The sequence below is a fragment of the Panicum virgatum genome, chromosome 9N, assembly GCF_016808335.1.
Source record: "Panicum virgatum strain AP13 chromosome 9N, P.virgatum_v5, whole genome shotgun sequence".
Classification (NCBI taxonomy): domain Eukaryota; kingdom Viridiplantae; phylum Streptophyta; class Magnoliopsida; order Poales; family Poaceae; genus Panicum; species Panicum virgatum.
Window position 1 is genome coordinate 15284000 of NC_053153.1, and position 22398 is coordinate 15306397.

General features: G+C 50.5%; 3 protein-coding genes and 1 pseudogene across 4 annotated transcripts; all 4 read left to right on the forward strand.

Annotated features, from left to right (window-relative positions):
* The first annotated feature begins 1389 nt into the window (after positions 1 to 1389).
* On the forward strand, positions 1390 to 2997 carry LOC120691736 (probable glutathione S-transferase parA). Its single transcript, XM_039974906.1, has 2 exons — positions 1390 to 2098; positions 2210 to 2997. Exons 1-2 carry the CDS (start codon positions 1760 to 1762, stop codon positions 2561 to 2563), a joined length of 693 nt encoding a protein of 230 aa, XP_039830840.1. The 5' UTR covers positions 1390 to 1759; the 3' UTR covers positions 2564 to 2997.
* A 4241-nt stretch (positions 2998 to 7238) lies between these two features.
* On the forward strand, positions 7239 to 11882 carry LOC120691218 (ornithine aminotransferase, mitochondrial). 2 transcript variants are annotated; one of them, XM_039974238.1, is made up of 10 exons: positions 7239 to 7593; positions 8289 to 8397; positions 8571 to 8801; positions 9181 to 9340; positions 9424 to 9479; positions 10403 to 10555; positions 10686 to 10783; positions 10966 to 11046; positions 11150 to 11383; positions 11521 to 11882. In XM_039974238.1, exons 1-10 carry the CDS (start codon positions 7445 to 7447, stop codon positions 11663 to 11665), a joined length of 1416 nt encoding a protein of 471 aa, XP_039830172.1. In that variant the 5' UTR covers positions 7239 to 7444; the 3' UTR covers positions 11666 to 11882. The 2 variants fall into 2 exon arrangements, with proteins under 2 accessions (XP_039830172.1, XP_039830173.1); XM_039974239.1 differs by lacking the exon at positions 7239 to 7593 and adding an exon at positions 8135 to 8184.
* A 756-nt stretch (positions 11883 to 12638) lies between these two features.
* Positions 12639 to 13700, forward strand: LOC120692489. Its single transcript, XM_039975802.1, has one exon. The coding sequence runs from the start codon at positions 12740 to 12742 to the stop codon at positions 13202 to 13204; it is 465 nt and encodes a 154-aa protein (XP_039831736.1). The 5' UTR covers positions 12639 to 12739; the 3' UTR covers positions 13205 to 13700.
* A 4925-nt stretch (positions 13701 to 18625) lies between these two features.
* On the forward strand, positions 18626 to 21528 carry LOC120687307 (annotated as a pseudogene).
* Positions 21529 to 22398: the final 870 nt, after the last annotated feature.

Sequence of the window (22398 nt, forward strand, 5' to 3'; positions counted from 1 at the left end):
GCGCCTCCCCGCTGTGCCGCTTCCCAGCGCCGCCGCCGCTCACCTGGGGGGCGGAGCTCCCCAGCGCCGCCGGCCCCAGCGCTCGCTGGATCTAGAGAAAAGAAGGCTCGCTAGGGGCGGAGCTCCCAGCGCCGCAGGGCTCCCGTCGTCGCCGCCGCACCTCCCTGCCGCGTTGCTTCCCTGAGATCGGAGCCCGGCGTCGGGCCGCTCGCCCTGGGGGCGGATCTGGGGAAGAACGAGAAAAGAAATAGGGGAAACTGAGAGAGAGGAGGGCTGGGGACTGGAGTTACGTGGGTGGGCCCAGAAATCGACCGTGAGTTTCCTTTGCTATGGTCACCCGTGAAACCAGTATTGCGGGCTAGGATCATGTAGCACTGCTGTTACATTACATACTCCCTCCAGTTATTAATACACACATGTTTTGAACCACGCACAAAGGGAATACTACCATTGTTGGTGGAATAACGCTAATTGTTCCTAGTAATAACTAGAGAGAGTACTCATATGCATATATGCATCATCACAATGGTAGCAACAACTCCATCCGTTCTAACTTAACACTCGTTTTGTCGTCTCTAGATGCATCGTCCGGAGTGCTTCATGTGTGACCAAGAGTAGCATCAAATTAATTCCTCACTCGTTCACTTAAGCAGGCTTCGGGCCTTCGGGCCATTGGGCCCAAGTGTGAGATGTTGATAGGCCGCTAAAAGCCCAACAGCGGATGAACGCCAGAGTCGTCCCAGAATTCCATCACCGAGGAAGTTCAAACTTGAAGGTGAGTGAGAGAAAAAAAAAATCAAATGCTGCAAAAAGTGATATTCAAAACCTAGCAGTAATTGAAACGATCTTGGTTCTGAAAGAACCGAACTCTTATCCTATACAATTTTTAGCTAAAAATATATAAAAAACTAAGTTTGATAGTAAAGAGAGCACTGAAACCGTGATCCGTTACCACCCTACCGCTGCTGATCAAGATGAGTTGACGGCTCCTCGAGACAAAACGAAGACGTAGCTGTATAATTTTCCACAATGTCAGTGGCAATCACAGGCATTGTGGAGTCGTTGTGATTTCGTTGTATGAGGGGAGTTTGTTTCTATTTGCATGCTGCGGTGATGCGTTGGACCTGGGTATCCCCAGACCCCAGTGCTTGTACCGAACCTTTTATGGCTTTCAAGAAAAACAGAGTTGATCATCTCCTTTCAAAAAAAAAGATATTAATTTTAATTCTTAACTGAATTCCGTCTACCGCTCTCGATTAGGCTCGCGTCCAACAACTCCAGGACAAAATAGATTGCTGGAGTGCGCACGTCCTCACAGATCAAGAGATATTATAGATGGCCGGCCGCGGTGTCTCAAGCTGTATAGGCCGCGTCGGCGGGCGGCGGCGCCAATGCTCCCCCCTCGACAAGCATGAACCACGGCGAGGAACGAGACTCTCTCCTGGGCCCTGGCTTCCGAAGCGATCAAGCGAAAGGAACAAGCTGTCGACGACGTAACCCAAGACAGGGTCGATGAGACCGATCAGAATCTCTTGCTGATTTCCATGGCAAATTAACCCGCCCTTGATCGAGGCACGCAGAAACCAAGAAGAGTGACACCAAGGAACACGGGCACACAGCCAGCAGCCAAGGCCTACTGCTATATATACAGACACGGAATCAATCAGCTAATAGCCATCGAGCCGAGAGCAGCACCGGCCGCATCTTGTCGATCGACGCCGCGATCGAGCTCGCTAGCTCGAAGCTTTCAAGGGAGGCGATGGAGGGAGACAAGGCCAGCGGCTGCGGCGGCCTGGTGCTGCTCAACTGCTTCGTGAGCCCCTACGGCAACCGCGTGCGCATCGCGCTGAAGCGCAAGGGCCTGGCGTACGAGGAGAAGCCCGAGAACCTGGCGGCCAAGAGCGCGCTGCTGCTGTCCTCCAACCCCGTCCACGCCAAGGTCCCCGTCCTCCTCGTCGGGGGCAAGCCCGTGTGCGAGTCGCTCGTCATCCTCCAGTTCATCGACGAAGCCTTCGCCGGCGCCGGCGAGCCGCTCCTCCCCGCCGCCCCCTGCGCCCGCGCGCACGCCCGCTTCTGGGCCTCCTACGTCGACACCAAGGTCCGTCGCCGTCGATCGACCGACCGGCCGGTCACCGCTCCGTCTTCACCATTCGATCTGATTTGAAGTCTTGAACAATTGACCGAGCATGTGATGCGTGCCATGCCGCAGCTGCCGGAGTGCGCGGTGCGCGTGTGGCGGTCGCCCAAGGGAGCTGCGGCGGTGGAGGAGGGGAAGAAGGACATGGTGGCCGTGCTCAAGACGCTGGAGGCGGAGCTGGGCGCCAAGCCCTACTTCGCCGGGGACGCGCTCGGGTACGTGGACGTGGCGTTGGTGCCGTTCGCGCCGTGGTTCCTGACCTACGAGAGGCTCGGCGGGTTCACCATCGCCGCCGAGTGCCCGGCGCTCGCGGCTTGGGCGGAGCGCTGCGTCCGGGAGAACGAGTGCGTGGCCGAGTCGCTGCCGGAGCCCGAGGACGTGTTCGAGTTCGTGTGCGGCATGAGGAAGATGCTCGGCCTCGACTGAGGCGCGCGCGCGGCGCGGCGCGGGTGCTCGCCGCCCCTCGCGGGCGGCGCCGGCAAGATATATAAGCTTGGCTGCAATAAGGAGGGAATGGATCATCGGGTCGGTGCCTGTGTTTTGGTTTGCTTTGCACGCACGGCCCGCGCGGTGCGCGACTGTGCACCGTTGGATGCATAACCTCGTCACAAACTTGTCGATGCTTGGCTATTGTGACGCATGTCGTTTTGTGCTCTTGTGTTTTTCAAATCTTGCTGATTTTTTTCGCGACGTTTTGACATTTGTGGTTGTAATTTCTTTTTTTTTCTCTTCAGGACTTGTTTGGCAGTGGTTGATTTTGAATTGATAAATGATTTTCACGCCATCCGCTTGGGTGTGTGGGCGTGCATGTGCGTTTATGACTTGTACTCATAAAGGAAATAAACTACATATATACCTCTTGTTTAGTTGCATAATTCAAAATTCCAAAAAAAATTCCGACATCTGCATGGAGACTTAAATCTAGACGAAATAAAAAACGCATTGCACAGTTTGCCTATAAATCGCGAGACAAATCTAATGAATCTAATTAGGCCATAATTAGACGCTAAATTTCTACATTACAACCTCTAATGATGGATTAATTAGGCTCCTTAGATTCGTCTCACGATTTACAGACGAATTCTGCATTTAGTACTTCAAATGTAGAAAGATTCTCTTTCAAAAAATTTACACCCTGCAACTAAACAAGACCATAATATGTTGTTACTCACAAGAGGGAAGAGGCCCGTGATTGTTCTACTCTTGGTAAACAAAATATGTAAATTTGACGACTACGTATCAAAATTCCTAGAACTGGAGTGTTTGTTAAAGACCAACACCAAAATATACATAAATGAATACTTCTAAAGACATAAATGTATCCTAATAAACCTCTAATAGACTTCTATGTGCTAACAATGCCAATGTACGACAATTCAACAGATCCAAGATATATTTTGCCATCCTCTCTCTACCACCTCAGTCGGCCTCACGTTCTTAGGTCCCTTCATTTCCTGTAGCTTTTCACCTTCAGCGCTAATCCTCATGCCGAGAAGTGCCTGTCCAAACCAGGGTTCTTTTTACCGACCGGACACCCCAAACCGCCGGCCACCGGTTCCGGTTTACCGGGCCGGTTTGACCGGTTACCGGTAGAAACCGGTCAAATTCAAATTTGAATTCAAAAAACTCAGTTCAACCGGTTCGTACCGGTATACCGACCGGTTAGACCGGTTTACCGGCCGGTTTGACCGGTTTGAATTCAAATTCAAATTTAAAATCGCATGTGTAACCGGTATACCGCCGGTTAGACCGGTTTACCAAGTGGGTCTTAATGAGCCGTCTCATTTTTTTCTTTTTCTTTTTTGTTTTAACTTTAAATGCCCGAAAGGTATGTTAAACGAACGATTTTTTGATAAAATTTGACACCATTAAATTCATCGCACCTTGAAGTATTTTTAGAAATTTTTCATTTTTTTGAATTCAAATTTGAATTTTGAATTTTGGCCGGTTGGGTACCGGCCGGAACCGGAACCGGTCCGGACCGATTTGACCGGTAACCGATCAAACCGAACCGGTTCCCACCGGTTAGGTGAACCCTGGTCCAAACCAAATGGAAGCTCATATTTCTCACGATGTAGTGCCACCCAGTACCCTCCTTTCCCGTCGGGTCTAACATCGTCAGGGTATACCGGCAAGTCAGCAAACGGCTCAGACGTGTTGACCATAGGTCCTTGGATCCAATACCTCATTAGCTTGCATGGTCCAGTAAGAGCAACGATAAGGTGGGCCCTGTCAGCACTGATGGCGATGCCGTTGGGGTATTGTGACACTCCAGTCCAAAGGCTTAACAGGATTAATAGAATATTCATAATAATAAGTTGTAACTTTTTTTTGGAAGGCGATCTCCAAAGAACTCCGAAGTTAAGCATGGTTGGCTCGAAGAAATTTGGGGATGAGTGACCGAGTGAGGACAAAATATGCAGAAAAGGCTTGTGTTGATCGGTGAGGGTAGTCTATGTCTTAGAAAGCTGCCAGATGTAAGCGGGCCCGGCCTCGGGAGGCGGGACGTTACAGAATGGTATCAGAGCCAACTCTCGCGGTTTCACGGGCACGTACGGGCGTAAGTGCACGGGCATGTGGACGGGCGCGTGCGGGCGCAGATGCCACCGGCATGTGGACGGGCGCGTGGCGGGTCAGTGCGCGGGCATCTAGGATGCGCCGTTGGCACTGGATGCACGGACGCCGCTTATGGGCCGTTGGCATTGGACGTACGGGACGTGGTCAAGAGAGGACGTTTCTGCCTTGGGATTGACCGACGAGGACGTCGGTCTCTTAAGGGAGTGAGTATGTGACACCCTAGCCCAAAGGCTTAATAGAATTAATAGAATACTGGACGGGCGCGTGGCGGGTCAGTGCGCGGGCATCTAGGATGCGCCGTTGGCACTGGATGCACGGACGCCGCTTATGGGCCGTTGGCATTGGACGTACGGGACGTGGTCAAGAGAGGACGTTTCTGCCTTGGGATTGACCGACGAGGACGTCGGTCTCTTAAGGGAGTGAGTATGTGACACCCTAGCCCAAAGACTTAATAGAATTAATAGAATACTCATACCAACAAATTGCAACTTTTTTTCGGAAGCCGATCTTCAAAGAACTCCGAGGTTAAGCGTGCTTGGCTCGGAGAAATTTGGTGATGGGTGACCGACCGGAAAGTTTTTCCCTCCCGAGTGCAACTTGTGTTGGTCTGTGAGGGTAGTCTATATTCTAGAAAACTGACAGATGTAAGCGGGTCCGGTATCGGAGAGGCAGGTCCGGTCTCGTGCCACGGTGAGTGGCACGAGGTGGTTCTCTGTTGCTACGTTGCTAGTATTGTTGGCTGGTCACTGTTATGCTTTGATTTGTTCGGGAACGGCCGTCGGAACCCGGCAACGGCGGCAAGCGAGTACTCCTGGGAATGGATCGGATTAAATCCAAATCCAATTGGATTTTGACTCATGGATTCTATTGGATTTGGATCTGATTGAATTTGGATATCCATCACTTTACACGAGTTAGGATTAGATTTTATTGGATAAAAAACCCAGAGATAATCCAAATTCTATTAGACTGGACGAGGGGAGCACTACCGGGCATCAAGCTACTAGCGTGGGCATTTGAGTGCTAGCGGCGGCGCCATGGCCACTGGCGCCACACCAAGGCACAAACCTGGCCTATCTGAACAAGCAGCCCGTGAAGCCGCAGTACAGCGCGCGGGAGGCGGCCACGGATAGCATCGCGCGCTCCGCGCTCGCCGGGTCGGGCTCCGGCAGCCGGAGCCTGCAGAAGAGGGCATCACGGGCTCGCGGTGGCTCACCCAGAGCCCCTGGTCGTCGTCGCTGACGAGGGGCCGTAGCAGTGGCGGGGACACCAACGTGAGGAGCAGGTCCAAGCCGCGAGGCCAGCCGGCGTCGGAGCAGCACGGCCCTGCAGTCAGCGCGGCCGGGCGGAGCTGGCGCAACGCAGGCCCTCCAATCCTCGTCTGGCCTCAGCCGTGGTGCCTTCCCTTGGAGCCCTCGCCACGCCACCGGTGGGAGCCGCGTGCCAGCCGGACGCCCGGCCATGGCTGGTGATGGCCATGGTCATGGCCTGACTGGTTCGTTCCCCATCTGACCCATGAGGCAACGGAGATGGCTCAGACGACGGCGGCGACAATGGCTCCGTCTCGGACGACGAGAGCGAAGGGTGGCCTCGGGGTGCCGGCTGTGAGCGCTGCCGTGTGCCATCCAGGAGCGGAAGGGGTAGGACCTGGTGGCCTACCTCCACTTCCGTGCTGGTATGGAGGTGGACGAAGAAGCCTGGCGTGAATTGGTAGGATTGATTGGATGGATGTGGACGTTCATGATAGTTGGATTGGATAGGATTGGATGGTGGGGACTGTCTATTTGGATTGAATTGGATGTTAATGTGATATCAATTGGATGTTAACGGGATATCATTAGATGGATTTTGGATTATGATCCATTCCAGAGTACAAGCGAGCGGTCTCTGGGTCGTCCTCTGATCCTTGCATTCCGTGGCACGCGCCACGCGGGGTTCGAGTCCGAGTTGGCGAGTTGGAGACGTGCGTGCCAAACCGAACGGGACGAGAGCGAGCACCGAACGGGACGGCGGGACCGGCGCCGCGGGACGCAGGTGGTTGGCGTGCGGAAACGGAAAAGCCCCCAAGGGCAGGCCAGCGACCAGCCGGAGAGCCCCGCACGGCTCTCCCGCCGCTCCTTTCCTTCGTTTCCGCTTTCCGTTCCGCTACTTGCGACGCGAGCAGCGATGGGGCGGCGCGCGCCGAGGTAGGCAGACAAGGCCAGTGTGAATGCATAGTTTCATCATGAGATTATTTAAATTAAAAACTAAATAAATAAGCTAGATAAATTTTATAGGGATGAAATTTCTCTCATATTTCATAAAACTCTCTTTTCTCTTTCTTCATAAATATCACGTCACATCAGCAAAATTAAATACTATAAAACTCTCGTAAAACTCCACTGACTCTCACACTGGCCTAAAAGTAACCGCGCCGCGTCCCTGCGGAGGGGCCTTCTTCCGTGCCCGTAACAGCGGCACGAGCACGAGACCCGGCGCCGTCCGAAAGCGATCGACCTCATCATGAGTTCAGTTGCGTGCGCGCGCCTCGGTCCCAACCTCACAGCAAAGCAAGCAACGGCGACGCCTTTTCAGTTCGGCTCCGGAGCTGCTGCGCGCCTGCTAATCTTCACGACTGGAGCGGCACGGCCCCCACTGAGCCACCCACCGGCGTCCGCGCGAGCGTGAGGGGCTGACCTGAGCGGAGCGGAGCAACTGAGGTCTTGAGCGGGGTCGGTGGTGCGAGCAGGCATGGCGGCGGCGCTGGCGCGGCGGGTCGCGGCGGCGGCCCTGGCGCGGGGGCGCGGGATGTGCTCGGCGCCCGCGGCGGCGGGGCGCGCCGCCGCGGCACTGTCCTCCGAGGAGCTCATGCGGATGGAGCGGGACTGCAGCGCCCACAAGTATGTCCGTCCGTTCCTCCCCCCTCCAAGCCGATCGATCATCCTGCTTGCCAACTGCTGCTTGCGTGCCCGCCGCATGCTTGTCGAAATGCCCCTGCGCCTCTGCCTCGCACCTGGCGCGATCGTGCCTCGGATCGCGTAGCGCTGACCGCTGAGGAATCCAGCGCCCACCCGCCTTGAGTTCTTGTGCTGAATAAAGGGCATGTAAATATGGGTTTCGCCAGAACTTTGGCCCTCCGCGCCCCTGATCCCCCTTTTCTGCTCTCACGGCTTCTTGATCTTCGTACGGTTCCGTGTCTCCGGCAAATGGAGCGGATCTTAGTCCTTTACGTCCTGGAATTGAGCTTGGATAAACGGTTTCCGACAGAACTTTTGCAAGTGTTCGATGGATCCTTCTATTGAACTCATCAGGGACAGCCTGTTGTCTCTTAGAGACTGACATGTGACACCTCTTTCTGATGTGGCTCCTTTTTTTTTCTCAAGTAGCATAATCTTTTTTTTTCTATTCATACATGCAAGGGAGTGATTGTGGTGGTGGTGGTACAGTTCGATCTGAATGCGCACACTTGTTGATGCATATTTTTTTTATTGGTGGGAACTTTATTCTGATGCTCTAAACTTAGAAATGCTGCATCAAAAAAATGATTTCATCAATGCTGTTACTTATTGTGCTCTTAACATTTCATTGCTTGCAGCTACCATCCGATCCCCATGGTATTCTCCAAAGGAGAAGGTTCACACATAGTGGACCCTGAAGGCAACAAATACATTGATTTTCTCTCTGCTTATTCTGCAGTCAATCAGGTAGGGTTCTTTCCTGGGAACTACTGTTTCTTTAAGTTCATTAATGTAAATACAGTAAATCAGGAATCCACAATCATGTGGCTGGGAACTATTTGTTATCAAAACAGATGGGAAGTTAGAGAACTTAAGATGCTATAGTATGTTGCTTGACAAGTATTTGTCATTCCTTGCAGGGTCATTGCCATCCAAAAGTTCTGAGAGCTTTAATAGAACAGGCAGAAAGGCTTACACTCAGTTCTAGAGCTTTCTACAATGATAAATTCCCAATCTTTGCGGAATTTCTGACAAGCATGTTTGGATATGACATGATGTTACCGATGAATACTGGAGCTGAAGGAGTTGAAACTGCTATCAAGTTGGCTAGGAAATGGGGTTATGAGAAGAAAAAGATACCAAAGAATGAGGTATGACTTCACAAAGCTACGGTGTTAAGTTCTGTCCTGTGACTACAAAGCTGTGCTGTCAAGTTTTGAGTAGGGTATTACTAGATGAGGTTGCATCCATCGTTGCTTAAAATATCTTGTTCCTGAATAGCTTGTTAACTTACTAGGTGAGATCCCCAAGTAAGATACAATAGTTTCAGTTGTTCCTTGCTTTATTACGATTATGTATCGATTTATTTTCCTCTGTATCATCATACTTATATATCATGAGATTGTAATTAATCTCATATCATTATATCAAAAAATTAAAAAAAAAGTTTGCCTGATCTTGGTAAATCATAAATTTCCGGAAATCTTGAGAAGAGATCATTCATTTGCCAACATGTTCGCTGTTTTGCAGGCTTTGCTTGTCTCTTGCTGTGGGTGTTTCCATGGTCGAACTCTTGGTGTCATTTCCATGAGTTGTGACAACGATGCAACTCGTGGTTTTGGTCCTTTGGTTCCTGGCCATCTTAAAGTTGATTTTGGAGATATTGATGGGTTAAAGAAAGTTTTTGAAGGTACTTTATCAATTTAAACGTGGTAAACAAAATTTGTTTTACTTTATGTGTTTTTGTATGTTCACAACTCCTATTTGTTTCAGAGCATGGAGACCGGATTTGTGGTTTTTTGTTCGAACCTATCCAAGGTGAAGCCGGGGTACGTGCTTATCATGCTATATCTGATTTAGTGATGTTGACTGTTGAGTAGATATTTCATATACACTGAGAAACTAAACGCTTCCTAGCAATCGTTGCACCATAGTTCTATGTTATATATACACTTGCAGCTATAGGTAACCAATGAATTTGCAGATAATTCATTGCCTCAGATATTTCCTGTCCAGTCGGATACCATTGCTTTGCATTAACCGTTACATAGAGTGAGAAACAAATTGCTTGTCAGCATCCCTGTGACCCTACATGGTAAATCTGTATTACATATCCACATAATCCCATGTGACTAAGGAGTGAGCAGAAGATTAGCTCAGGTAGTTCCTGTACACTGAGAAAGTGCTTCCAACAACCATTACATGGCAATTGTATATTAGATTTTCACCTACATCTATATGCAATCAAGGAATGCATAGAATGTTCCTTAGCTCCTTGTGGTAATTTTTTTCCCAGCTATGTGAAAGAGAATGCCCAACATTTTGCACACAGAGGCATGAGCACATTATCGACTATTGAGTTCAACTCTTAATATCCTTTTCTTTTTTAACTCTCAAGATTCTATATTCATTCGATGTGGTAGTGTCAAACACATTGACGATAATTGATGGATCAATGTCTTTTAACAATAAACTCATGCAGTTTTCTGAACATTTCTACTGATTTTCCCCATATCATTTAGGTTATTGTATTTTCGTTTAACTAACTATTGTGTTCTTGTTCTTGTTTGGATGAGTTCATCTCTCTGCTATCTATAGTGGTAAAGTGAATAGGGTCCAATCTGATTTACAAATATTTTGTTTTAATTTGATTTTATGGTACTTGGTCTTGGTTTTATTTCTATTATTATCATGAATGGTTAATATTTAAGTTCTTAGTTTCACAATTTTAATTTGATCTTCATGCTATTAGGTAGTAATCCCACCAGATGGCTATCTGAAAGGAGTCAGAAATTTGTGTTCTAAGCACAACATTTTAATGATTGCTGATGAGATCCAAACAGGCATAGCTAGAACAGGCAAAATGCTGGCATGTGATTGGGAAAACATTCGACCTGACATGGTGGTAAGTTTCTTTTCTGCTACGCTCGTTTATTAACTGTAGTCATTACTTAAGTATCTACTTGACTTTCCCATTTCCTTCACAGTATGCAATTACACTTGTGATTTTCAATTAATTGTCTCTTCTTTACCAGATTCTAGGCAAAGCACTTGGTGCTGGAGTTGTCCCAGTCAGTGCAGTTCTTGCAGACAAGGACGTCATGCTGTGTATCAAACCAGGGGAACATGGAAGGTGTGACCTAATCTCAATAAAAAAAATATCTCGCAAAGTAGTTTAGTTCAATGTCTGGATTTCAAACTTATGCTTGCTTTAGTTGGAATATCTGGTTCTATTTTCAGTTCAAAGATAATCTGTGTTACTCCGATTTTGCATGTGTACTACTCTTGACAGTGTTATATTTGACCACTTAACAGTACATTTGGTGGTAATCCGTTGGCTAGCGCTGTGGCAGTTGCATCACTGAAAGTGGTGAGAGATGAAGGTCTTGTTGAAAGGTACATTCCTGGCTTACAAGAAATTTTATTATTTTGTCAGATGATCTTCTACTTCAATATCCTGTTGGTGATATTTTCTTTTGAACTTGTTGCTGAATTGCAGGGCTGCAAAGTTAGGACAAGAGTTCAGGGACCAGCTACAGAAGATCCAGCAGAAATTCCCTCAAATCATAAAAGAAGTGCGCGGAAGGGGTTTGCTGAATGCAGTGGACTTAAACAATGATGCACTGTCTCCTGCTTCTGCATATGACATCTGCATCAAGTTGAAGGAGAGAGGCATTCTAGCAAAACCCACACATGACACCATAATCCGATTAGCCCCACCCCTTTCAATCAGGTATATACCCTTCACCAACGTACCATCATACTTTGCTCCTCAATTTGTTCATACGTTTTCATGTGCAACTAGTAGGATCATATGTCCTGGAAATGTAAACTGACTGCAAACTGATATCGCAATGGTACGGGTTTCAGTCATGAGGAGCTTGCACAAGCATCAAAGGCGCTCAGTGATGTGCTGGAGATTGACTTGCCACAGATGCAGAAGCAGATCAAGAAGCCAGAATCAGAGGCAGAGAAGCCTGTCTGTGACAGATGCGGCAGGGACTTGTACGGATGAGCCATTTCCAGCGACGCCTCCGAGCATAGATAGCTGCATTTTCACAACAGAAAGCGCGGATTGTCAATATTCTTAGTCACCGTAGTATTATCCATCTCGTTGCATGTATATTCTGGGAATGTTGTTGCTTGTGCTGTTACCGTGATTAATGGCAAATAAATGGGGGTAGCATTCACCTGCACTGTGAATCTACCATGAAGTCATGTGATTTTCTTTCTTCTTTCTGTGTTTGTTGGTGATATCGATCTATTAACCACCCTCCTTTTTTGCTACTATTTTTTAAGAAGCTGGAAATTCCAATAGAAAAAAACAGATTCTTCATATAGTTGGTTAGAAAAGGAGCAATTCCAATAGAAAAAAACAGATTCTTCATATAGTTGGTTAGAAAAGGAGCAATTCCAATAGAAAAAAACAGATTCTTCATATAGTTGGTTAGAAAAGGAGCAATCTTAGCAATAGGGTAATCTGTTGGCTAATGGTGCTGATGAAGTGATGAGCTATATTTCACTGCATGAACAAAAACAAAAGTGATTCAGGCAGGCTCACGTAGTTAAAAAACACTTGATATGATTTCAAATGCATGCCTTTGACCACTAATTTTTATTTAAAACGTATTTTACAGCCCAATGAAATTTAAGGGATTATTGAAGTACACTTCAAGCCAAACCGACATACTCTGAATACTCTGAAAAGTTACTTTAGTCGAAGTTTTTTAAAGTTTGACGATTTTCATCCAAAATATCAATTATATTTGAAATTTGACCAGAAGAAATGCGTCTAGATCGGATACATTTGACCACTCTGATTGCTTCAACTCCCATGCAAAGGGCCAATTTCATTGCCAGGTGTCATTTCCTCGCCTTTCTCCAGGTCAACTAGACTCCCTACTTTCAGGCACAACCATCAGAAAATAAGCGCATTTATAGAACTGCTTATCTTTGCTGTTTCATCCTTATCGTATCCACGTCAAGCTTAGGCTTTGACACAAACAAAAGCGAACACCGCCAGCTTATCATCGTTTCATCACCGCCATTCCCGCAAGCATCATTTGCTTTGAAGCTCGGCGGATCGTGCATGGATCTTGCTGACGATGAGGCCCCGCCGCCGCCGCGCGCCGCCGTCCGGTCCCGGCCGTCGAGCTGGAGCAGCAGCGGGAGCAGCGGCGGCGTCGAGTACACAAGCCTCCGGGACGTGCTCGCCGAGGCCGGGCCCGGGAGCGGCGGCGGCAGCTTCGGCGACGCCGGCGCGCCGGCGATCGACTTCGACGCGTCCAACATCAACATCCGCAACCAGCTGCTGAAGCACGCCGCGTCGGCGTACCTCCAGTCGGCGATCGTCGTCCCGCAGCGGGACCCGGGGTGCCTCAGCAGGCTGTGGAGGAGGATGCTCCACCGCCGGCGGTGCCGCATCCTGCTGCGGCCGTGGCCGGGGTGCTGCGGCGCCGCGGACCCGCCGTGCCTCTGCGCCGCGTACGTGGCGGGCGCGGCGCGCCGGCTCGTCGCCTTCCTGTCCGGCTGCGTCGCTCGCATTTGGACGTAGCCACGCGCGTCGCCGGCTCGCGATTGATTGGAGGTGAGGTGCGTGCTGGATTTGTACCTGAAGGATACGATTCCATCGGTGGATTGATAAGACGAGAGGTGATGTCATTATATTACGTGCATGTGTTCATCATCTCGATGATAGATTGGGCTGCAATCTGTTCTTGATCAATGATGAGGACCGATTAGCATCGGGGGGAAATTATAGGAATCGATCGAAAGGTTTTTTTTGTTTTTCTTTTCTCTCTGTATCGATGATAGACTGGGCTGCAATCTGTTCTTGACCAGTTTCTTCAAAAAAAAATCTGTTCTTGACCAATGATGAGGATTGATTAGCATCGTCGGGGGAAAATTATAGGAATCGATTGAAAGGTTTTTTTTTTGTTTTTCTTTTCTCTCTGTGTTCCAAGATTGTACAAGATTGCGCAAATTATTCCAAATAATTGTCTCCAAATGAACACGGCGAGGCCACTCAATAGTGCAAAGTCTTTTTTGACTAACACAGTGCAAAAAAATAGATTAAAGGTGATTCATGTGCCATATCATTGAGCATCTATATAAGAACTCAAGCGCGCTTTCATACTTGCACTTCTTCTTATTACCTGCAAATTTAGCTCTGCTTCCAAAACTTGATTAAGGTGACAAATGCATTGCCATGCACCGCAATTGCTACACAAAATGCATACCCTTCATGTTAAATTAACATGTTTTTGTTAAACATCTTTCTGAAGCGCATTCGTTGCACTTGCACTAATATCAATAAGAAACACAGTCGACTATTGCCTTGTAAGAGAGAGGAAAAAAAGACAATAGCATCTTTATGGTGGTTCTGCTTCTGCTTCTACCCCTACTAGCTACCTCGCAGCATTCATCTCAAGCACCTGACCGCTAGCAGCCTGAATATCTCACAAATGATGTTGCAACTTGCAACCACACACAGATTTATATTTCTGCATCTAGTGTGGAGGATCCAAAGCACCTTTGTCTATTGAAATATGCAATGCAACACTGTCAATAAGCACATCAGCTCATCAATGGAGATTATGGCCTGATTCAGACAGATATTCAGTTGCTAGGCCAGGTGGCCAACACATCGGCTTTCAGTCCACGATCAATCCTTCAATCCCCAGTTGCAGACTTACATCAAGAGATGAGCGGCGGCGCGCCGGCGCCGGCGACGACGAAGCTGGCGTAGGACTAGGAGCTGTGCGATAACCCCGTGCAACTCTGAAGTCTGAACTCTGAAGCAGACCCGGTGGCCTGAGGCTCCGTCCTTCTCGACGAATGCGACGACGAGGCCGCCACTTGCCCAGCGATCTCCACCGGCGGGGCTCCCGCCGGCCTGCTCGTCGGGAACCTCCGCCGGCTGCGGCACGCTCTGCTCTCGCGGCCTCGCGCGGTCCACCCGGCCCGGGCCATCCGCCAGGGCGCGGGCGCCCAGCTGCTGCCGCGCCTGCCTGAAATCCGCGGCCGATCTCGCCCGCACATCACCCATCCGACCGTTTAAAGGGGCCCAGGGGTGGACGCTATTTCAAATACCGTCCACCCGGACGGTATTTTAACCACCGTCCACCCCGTGGTCGTTGCACAGCGGCGCCTCCGGCCTCCGCTGCTCCCTGCGGCTCGCCGGAGCACCACAGCGTGGCGTAGGTTTCTCTCTATATCTCCCTCCTCTCGAGGACTTAGATTATCCACCCGCTTTAGCCGGTCATGGCCGGCGACCGCTCCCCCGCTCCTGTCCGCGTGCGCCGCGCCGCGCCCTGCCTGCGGGGCTGCGCCATGCTCTCGCCTCCGTGACCACTCCGCGCCCACCGTGGCTACATCCCCAGCAGGCGCCACCGAGGTCTCCTTCCATCCACCCCAGGCCGTCGCATGAACGCCTCCAGCTGCACGCCGCGGCTCGCCGGAGCGCCGCGCTGCGCGCAGCGCGCCTGCGCCCTGGGGCGTCACCCCGCCCTGGACTGCCTTCAAGTATGCGCGCCACCTCGGCGCACGTAGGCACGCAGCGAGGGCTACTGCGAAGGTCACCACGGCGTGCACAGCCCCATGAGCCGAGTGCCCGAGTTGCAGATCACGACGTCCAAGTCGCCACTCGCGAACACTGTCCCAACGCACACAGGTGACAACGCGACGGCGAAGGTGATTTTTGCCTTCGAATGGCGACGAATGTGATTGATCGAACTACTCCCCGTTTCGCTATGTTAGTTATCACAAGGATAAAATCAACAAGAAACACAGTCGACTATTGCCTTGTAAAAAAGGAAAGAAAAACGGTAATAGAATCTTTACGGTCCTTCTGCCCCTTCATCTCCAGCACCCGACTGCTAGCAGCCAACCAGCCATCATATCTCGCAAACACTTTCAACAAGCAGATCAGCTCATCAATGGAGCTTCTCGCCTGATTCAGACAGATATCCTCAGTTGCTAGGCCAGGTGGCCACGGCATCGGCTTTCAGTCCAAGTAAATCCTTCAATCCTTAGGTGCGGGCTTGCATCAGGAGAAGAGCGGCGCGCCGGCGTCGGCGACGACGAAGCGGGCGTGGGACTAGGAGCTGTGTGTGTGATAACCCCGTGCAACTCTGAAGCAGAGGGGTGGCATGAGGCTCCGTTCTTCTTGACGAATGCGACGACGAGGCCGCCACCTGCCCAGCGAACTCCACCGGCGGGGCAGTTGGGCTCCTCCTGCGGCCGCGTCACGCTCTCGTCTCGCGGGGTCCACCCGGCCTGGGCTCTTCGGTCTCCGCTATGGCTCCGTGAGTCTTTCACGTACGTGCCATTAAGAAAGTTGGGTGTACCATGCATGCCACTAAAAAATTGGATGAGTCATCTATACCATCGCACGAACTTTCTGTGACATGTGTGCCATTCCATCCATATTCCGTTAGAACTTAACAGAGTTAGAGGACTTACAGATAGGACCCACCAATCCAAATGACCATTGTGCCTCTGGGTGTATAGTTCACATGAGTTCAACAGAGGAGCAGAGGAGGCGCACGGTGCAGAGGACCCTGCCCCGAAGCAGAGCAGCTGAGGCTGCGCCGGTGGGAAGCCGCGCGGGCGGCAGCAGGGGCGGGCGGCAGGAGGAAGCCGCGAGCACGGGCGGCGGGCGGCCGCGAGGGCGGGCAGCGGCGGCCGCCGCGAGGGCCGCCGGCGGGGGCGGGCGGCCGCGAGGGCCGGCGGCGGGCAGCCTCCGCCCGTGGAGTACTCCCGCCCGTGCGCCGCTGCCGGCCGTGCGCCGCCGCCGGCAGGGCGCGCGCCCCTCCTTCGCCCCTCCCCTGCTCGCCGTGCTTCTCTGCCCTCCGCGCCGCCACCCGCTCACCGCACCGCCGGCTCGCTTGCTCGCCGTGTCCGCCACGCCCCCCACGCCGGCAGAGCAGGGGAGGGCCGCGCCGCGCTTCGCCGCCCGCGCCATGGCCCCGCGCGTGGCCGCCGCCGTGGAAGGCCTTGCCCGCCGCCGTCCATGCCCAACGCGAACGCCATGCCCGCCGCCCGGGAAGGTCGTGCCCGCCGCGCCGCCGCTGACCGCGCACGCCATGCTTGCCGCCGGGGAAGGCCGTGCCCGCCGCTGCCGCTGCCGTCCGCACCCGCCGCCGTCCATGCCAGTCGTGCGAAGGGCAAACCAGTCTTTCTCCCTCTCCGTTAGTGTCTGTTAGACCTCTTTCCGTTCAAAGTGGCAGGTATGTCAAAAAAAAAATCGCGCAATGGTATAGATGACCCATCAAACTTTTTAGTGATATGTATGGCACATCCAATTTTATTAATGACATGTATGTCAAAGACTCTGGCTACGCCCCCCGCGCCTGAGGCCATGGCTCTCTTACGGAAATCCAAGGCCGATCCTACTCGCACATCTCCCATCCGACGGCTAAAAAAGGCTTGGGGGCGGACGGTGGTTAGAACAGCGTCCACCCGGACGCTGTTCCAACCACCGTGCGCCCCGTGGTCATTGCAGGGCGCCACCTCCGCTGCTCGCCGTGGCTCGTCGGAGGCTCGGAGCACCATCGCGGCGGCGTGGCGTAGATTTCTCCCTGTATATCCCTCCTCCCGATGTCTCAGATTCTTGACTCCACCCGCTTTAGCCTGCGATGATCGGTGACCGCTCCTCGGCCGCGCGCGCCGCGCCCTGCCTGCCGCCGCCATGCTCTCGCATCCATGGGGCCATGACCCCTGCGAGACCATCGAGGCTACATCCCCAGCAGGTGCCGGTTCCATCGAGTTCTCCTGCTATCCACACCTGCCCGTCGCACGAACGCCTCCTGCTGCTCGCCTGAGCGCAGTTGCGCGCGCCTGCGCCATGGAAGCGGCAACGCGACGCTCATGGGCGGCGTCGCCCCGGCCGGCCTCGACTGCCAGGTATGCGCGCCGCCACGGCGCACGCAGCAAGGGCCCCGGCAGCCCCATGAGCAGCTGTGTGGCCGAGTTGCAGATCACGACGGCGGCCACGACCACGAAGACACCTACCAGCGACCTCCACCGGCGGGGATGTGTCCTGGCAGTTGGGCTCCTCCGGCGACCGCGTCACGCTCTGGTCCCCCGGTCCACCCGTCCTGGCCGCCTGATCCCCCTCTGCCATGGCGCCGTCCAGCTGTCGCCCTGCCGCGCCTACATGGCGAGGCGACGACGCCATGGTCCATGGCTCTCTACCCTCACTGAAATCCGCACCCAATCACGCTCGCACATCTCCGATCCGACGGCTAAAAAGGGCCTAGGGGTGGACACTATTTCAAATACCGTCCCCCCCCCCCCCCCCCGGGTCGTTGCGAGGGCGACCGCTCTGCGCTCCGCGCGGCTCCTGCTCGCGTGGTGCCGGCGTGCCGCACGGCACCACGGCGAGCTCGTGCTGCTCCGCCTCGGGATCCTCCTCTGTCATCGTCGCCTCGTCCGCCGACGCGGCGACGCGGCGTGGGAGGGTGCTGCGTCCTGCAGGCGCGGGACCTCGAGCTAGCGACGCGCCCCGTCAGCCGGATGACCCGGCTGGCCATCCCCGTGGGCGCCGACTGGGCATCATCCACCGTCGAGCTGCTCAACACCCAGCGCGTCCGGTCCTTCAGGCCCCTCCGCTCCACACGGTGGCGTCGGCGCCGCCTGGGCAGGCGATGAACCTGAACCGTTCCGTGTCGGCGTGCACCCACCGATGCCGGCGACGCGTCGGCGCGTGCCATCGCAGCTAGGGAGCCGGTTCTAGGACAGGGACGCGTTCCTGGCGCTGATGGAGCGCGGCGTCAAGCTGTTCGCCATACTCGCCAGCCGGATGAAGCGTCGTCTATGGGAGGAGCAAAGGCGCGCGTTCCTGCACGCCGGCGGCCATCGTCCGGGATCACGAGGAGAACAAAACCGCCGGCGACGACAAGGAGGACCCGCTCGACGTTCTCTCGAGTACCAACAACATCAAGGCAGTTGTCCGAGTAAGCAAACATGCATCAGCTGAATAGAAAACAAAGTTACTGCAATCTTTACCATTCAGCTAACAGTATCAGTTATCACACCATGCTAATCATGATCCTGAACAAGTTGACCAAGATAACGTTTGCGATTGCGAGACGGCTGTGCCTGTGCTCAATACAAAATGAGGCGGAAGGAAAACCACTTCCCGCCCCCGGGCTGGCAGCACCAAACACCAATAATTCAAACCGAGGCAAGAAAGAGGACAGGGACAGCAGCCGCGGACCAAGAACCAACCAGACCAATAGAACCTCTCTCGAATTCCGACGACCCAAACCAGCACCGGGCTGGGGCAGCAACAAAGCCAAGAATCTCTCCAGCGATGACGGACCCTGATCCGGCGCCGACGAGCCCAGCCGGGGGCGCCACGGCAGGGGCTTCGCCGCCGCCGCCGTCGCTGATCTTTCTGGGCACGGGCTGCTCCGGCGCGCTTCCCCGACGCGCGGTGCCTCATCCAGCCGTCCGCGCCGCCATGCGCCGTCTGCTCCACGGCCCTCTCCCTGCCACCGGACAGGAACCCCAACTACAGGTGCGCGCTGCGCTGCTATGGATTGGTCAGCCACTCTTCAATGAAACGATCCTGTTTCGCACAGACCTGCCCTGAAAATCGACAAGCGCATCAGAATATAGGAAAATATTAATTTAACGGACATTTAAATTCAAACAAATTACAAGAAAATTTCAAATAAATACAAGTAAGATTTTTCGCCCAAAAAGTTTTCCCTTCTAGTGTCGTTCAGTCATCTGAAACGGATTTTGGCCCTTTTGGCTGTCCTTACTCTTAGCATCTTTTAGCGTTTTTACCAATTCTGTTATATAGGGTTTGCCAGTACATGAGAAAGATACTTTCGAGTAGTATGCAAGTAAATTTTTCTTGAACTCGGATCATATATATGTCAATAGGAAATTAAATTCTCCTTTCCCCCGCGCAAGTGCTTATGTTACAACATGTCCTCTTGCTCTCAGGTGTAACACCTCCCTCTTGATAGATTGTTGCCATGACAATGGAACTCACAAGTACATTCTGGTTGATGTCGGCAAGACCTTCAGAGAACAAGTTCTACGGTGGTTTTTGCACCACAAAGTTCCTTCCATTGATTCAGTGAGATCTTGTTGGCGAATTTACAATTGTGATCATTTAACAACCGAAATTCCTAATAATCAATCCACACCAATGGCCTGACTAAAGGGGTTGTTTGTGGTGCAGATTATTCTAACTCATGAGCATGCAGATGCTGTCTTAGGCCTTGATGATGTTTGGGTGGCACTTCCTAGTAGTCAGAGAAATGATAGTGACCAGGTTCCTATTTTTCTAACCCAATTCACACTGGACAGGTAATCCTTCCATTTCAAACGATCAATGTCCATATAATATTTGTTGTCAGGACAACATATATACCATGTAATATTGTTCGCTAATTTTTATAGTGTTGCAGCAAGATTCCCCAACTTGGTGAAACAGAACCTGCAGGAAGGTGGTGACTTTACCAGACCTGCTCAACTCAATTGGATGATAATTGAGGGTGATGTTGACAAGCCATTTGTAGCATCAGAGCTCGAGTTTTCACCGTTGCCAGTAAGAGTCACTATTGTGAACTGCTGCATTGATATAGTTAATTAGTTATATGTGTGCTCCTCTGAAATGGCGCTTGATTGTCTGTTCAGGTCATGCATGGAGAGGACTATGTTTGTTTAGGCTTCTTATTTGGGAGGAAAGCGAGAGTTGCTTATTTATCTGATGTCTCAAGAATTCTGCCTAGAACTGAGCATGGTACACTATCCAGTCCTTCATCATCACTATCTATTCGAACAGTCAGCTTAGAATGGTTATTTATTGACTATATTTACAAACTGGGATATCAAGATAATTTAGCAGGCTATTCGTCTAATAGTTCTTGCTAAGCCTATATGTCATCTTTGGAATAATATAAAACACATAATCTACAGAGGAACTTCAGTGATTCATCAACAGTGATATTACCATTATTTTTCTCATCCACAAGAGTCCTTCATATTTTAGCAATTATTGAATTCCTAGCCTCAACCGATGCGATCTTTGCATGCAGCAATTTCAATGTCTGCTGCCGGGCAACTTGATCTCCTTGTACTAGAAACAAACAGGTTGCATGGGGCGGTAAGCCTCTACATGCTCGTCACCTAATAAAAAAATCTTTCCTGAATCTTCTATACAATAATTAACATTCTGATACAGACTTCATGTTCTGTGAACAGGGAGATGCTCGCAGTTGCCATTTAACTCTCACTCAGGTTATTATTCAGGACCTTTTGATATTTTCTGAAAAATTATAGTAACTTGGTGGATAAATCTGAAGTTATCCCATCTTTGTAAAATCAGCCTAGAACAGAATGGCTCAGAGCCTCAAACCAGGCATCATTTTCGGCCATGCCTGTGAAGATATCTCAGGGAATCTAATGATTTTTCTCTAAAATACCATGCTAATGACCTAATGTTAACTAATGTTTGTAGAGTCTTGATGCTGTCAAAAGGATTTGCCCTAAAAAAGCTATGTTGATTGGAATGAACCACGAGTTTGAACACCACAGAGAAAACGAGATGTTGGCGGAATGGTCTCACAGGTGCGCCTAGTTTCTGAAACATTTGTATTGCTCTTTAATTTTATGTAGATGCTTTGACTGATCTGTAAGCCTGTATGATTGTAGAGAAGGAATACCAGTACAGCTAGCTCATGATGGCCTGCGTATCTTCATTGACCTGTAATAAGGCATGGCTTGTGGATTGTAGTGCAATGTTTAAGGAACACTGTTCTGATGACACCTTTGAACAGTTTTGGTGATAACATGGCACAATACTGTATCCATATCTCCTTGATCACTTGATATGGGAAGCCACTGTTTTTTTTTTCTTCGCGAAAACACTGGTGCTTTAAGCCTTTAACTCATTGATCACTTGATGTTTTGTGGCATAATCAAACATGGAAATATCGGCTGAGAACTACCTAACAGTTCAAAAATGTACAAATTTGTTACCTGTTCTATGTGAAAGTTTTGAAATTTCTTAAAGTGAAATCTCAGGTATAACTGCATAGATGAGAGTATGATATACATGTGTATACAATTTCAATAACAAACTCAATCCTATTACGAGATTACAAAAGACGAATTGTAGGACCAACCGTGTGAATAGTATTTTATTTTTATTTTTCTATATACCTACACTTTGTCTTTTTTTCCTCTGTGACAAGATTAATTTGTTATTTCAATTTTGAATGAATGGGGATCATAATGACTGCTCTTTTAGAATGTTTGAAGTTTCTCATGCCTGAAAGTATTAATAAAATGGTAATATTATCAAGGTGACTGTGGAAGTTTGTTGAATTTTTGAAGTTCACTGTGCTTCCAAAAAAAATATAACCCTTTTGGTCTAGTTTAGTGGGGGAAATAATGAACTTTTTATATTAAATAGAGTTTAAAATGACATACTTTTCTCTAAGAAGTTGCCATGCTTTAACCCAGGTCAGGACATGACTTTCAACGACTTGGAGTTCAATGCTCTAACCGGTCCACCACGAAAAGCTTGACAACTTGATTTTTGAATACAGATGGGAAATTGTTTTAGATATACAAATGAGATCATGACTAGATCAGAGACCCGGGAATAAGGGTGGGCTCACCTTTGGTTATAAGAACTTCTAACACAAGACTATCGATTAATTTTATCACTTCATTATTACTGCAGAAACGGATGCTCGAAGTTGTGATATCGTCGTCTTT

Bases quoted from the DNA above. Each gene is read 5' to 3' on its own strand.
- LOC120692489 (XM_039975802.1), top strand. From the start codon at position 12,740: ATGGATCTTGCTGACGATGAGGCCCCGCCGCCGCCGCGCGCCGCCGTC.
- LOC120691736 (XM_039974906.1), top strand. From the start codon at position 1,760: ATGGAGGGAGACAAGGCCAGCGGCTGCGGCGGCCTGGTGCTGCTCAAC. The intron at 2,099-2,209 runs GTCCGTCGCCGT...GCCATGCCGCAG, and splicing joins CCTCCTACGTCGACACCAAG to CTGCCGGAGTGCGCGGTGCG.
- LOC120691218 (XM_039974238.1), top strand. From the start codon at position 7,445: ATGGCGGCGGCGCTGGCGCGGCGGGTCGCGGCGGCGGCCCTGGCGCGG. The intron at 8,398-8,570 runs GTAGGGTTCTTT...CATTCCTTGCAG, and splicing joins CTTATTCTGCAGTCAATCAG to GGTCATTGCCATCCAAAAGT. The intron at 11,384-11,520 runs GTATATACCCTT...TACGGGTTTCAG, and splicing joins GCCCCACCCCTTTCAATCAG to TCATGAGGAGCTTGCACAAG.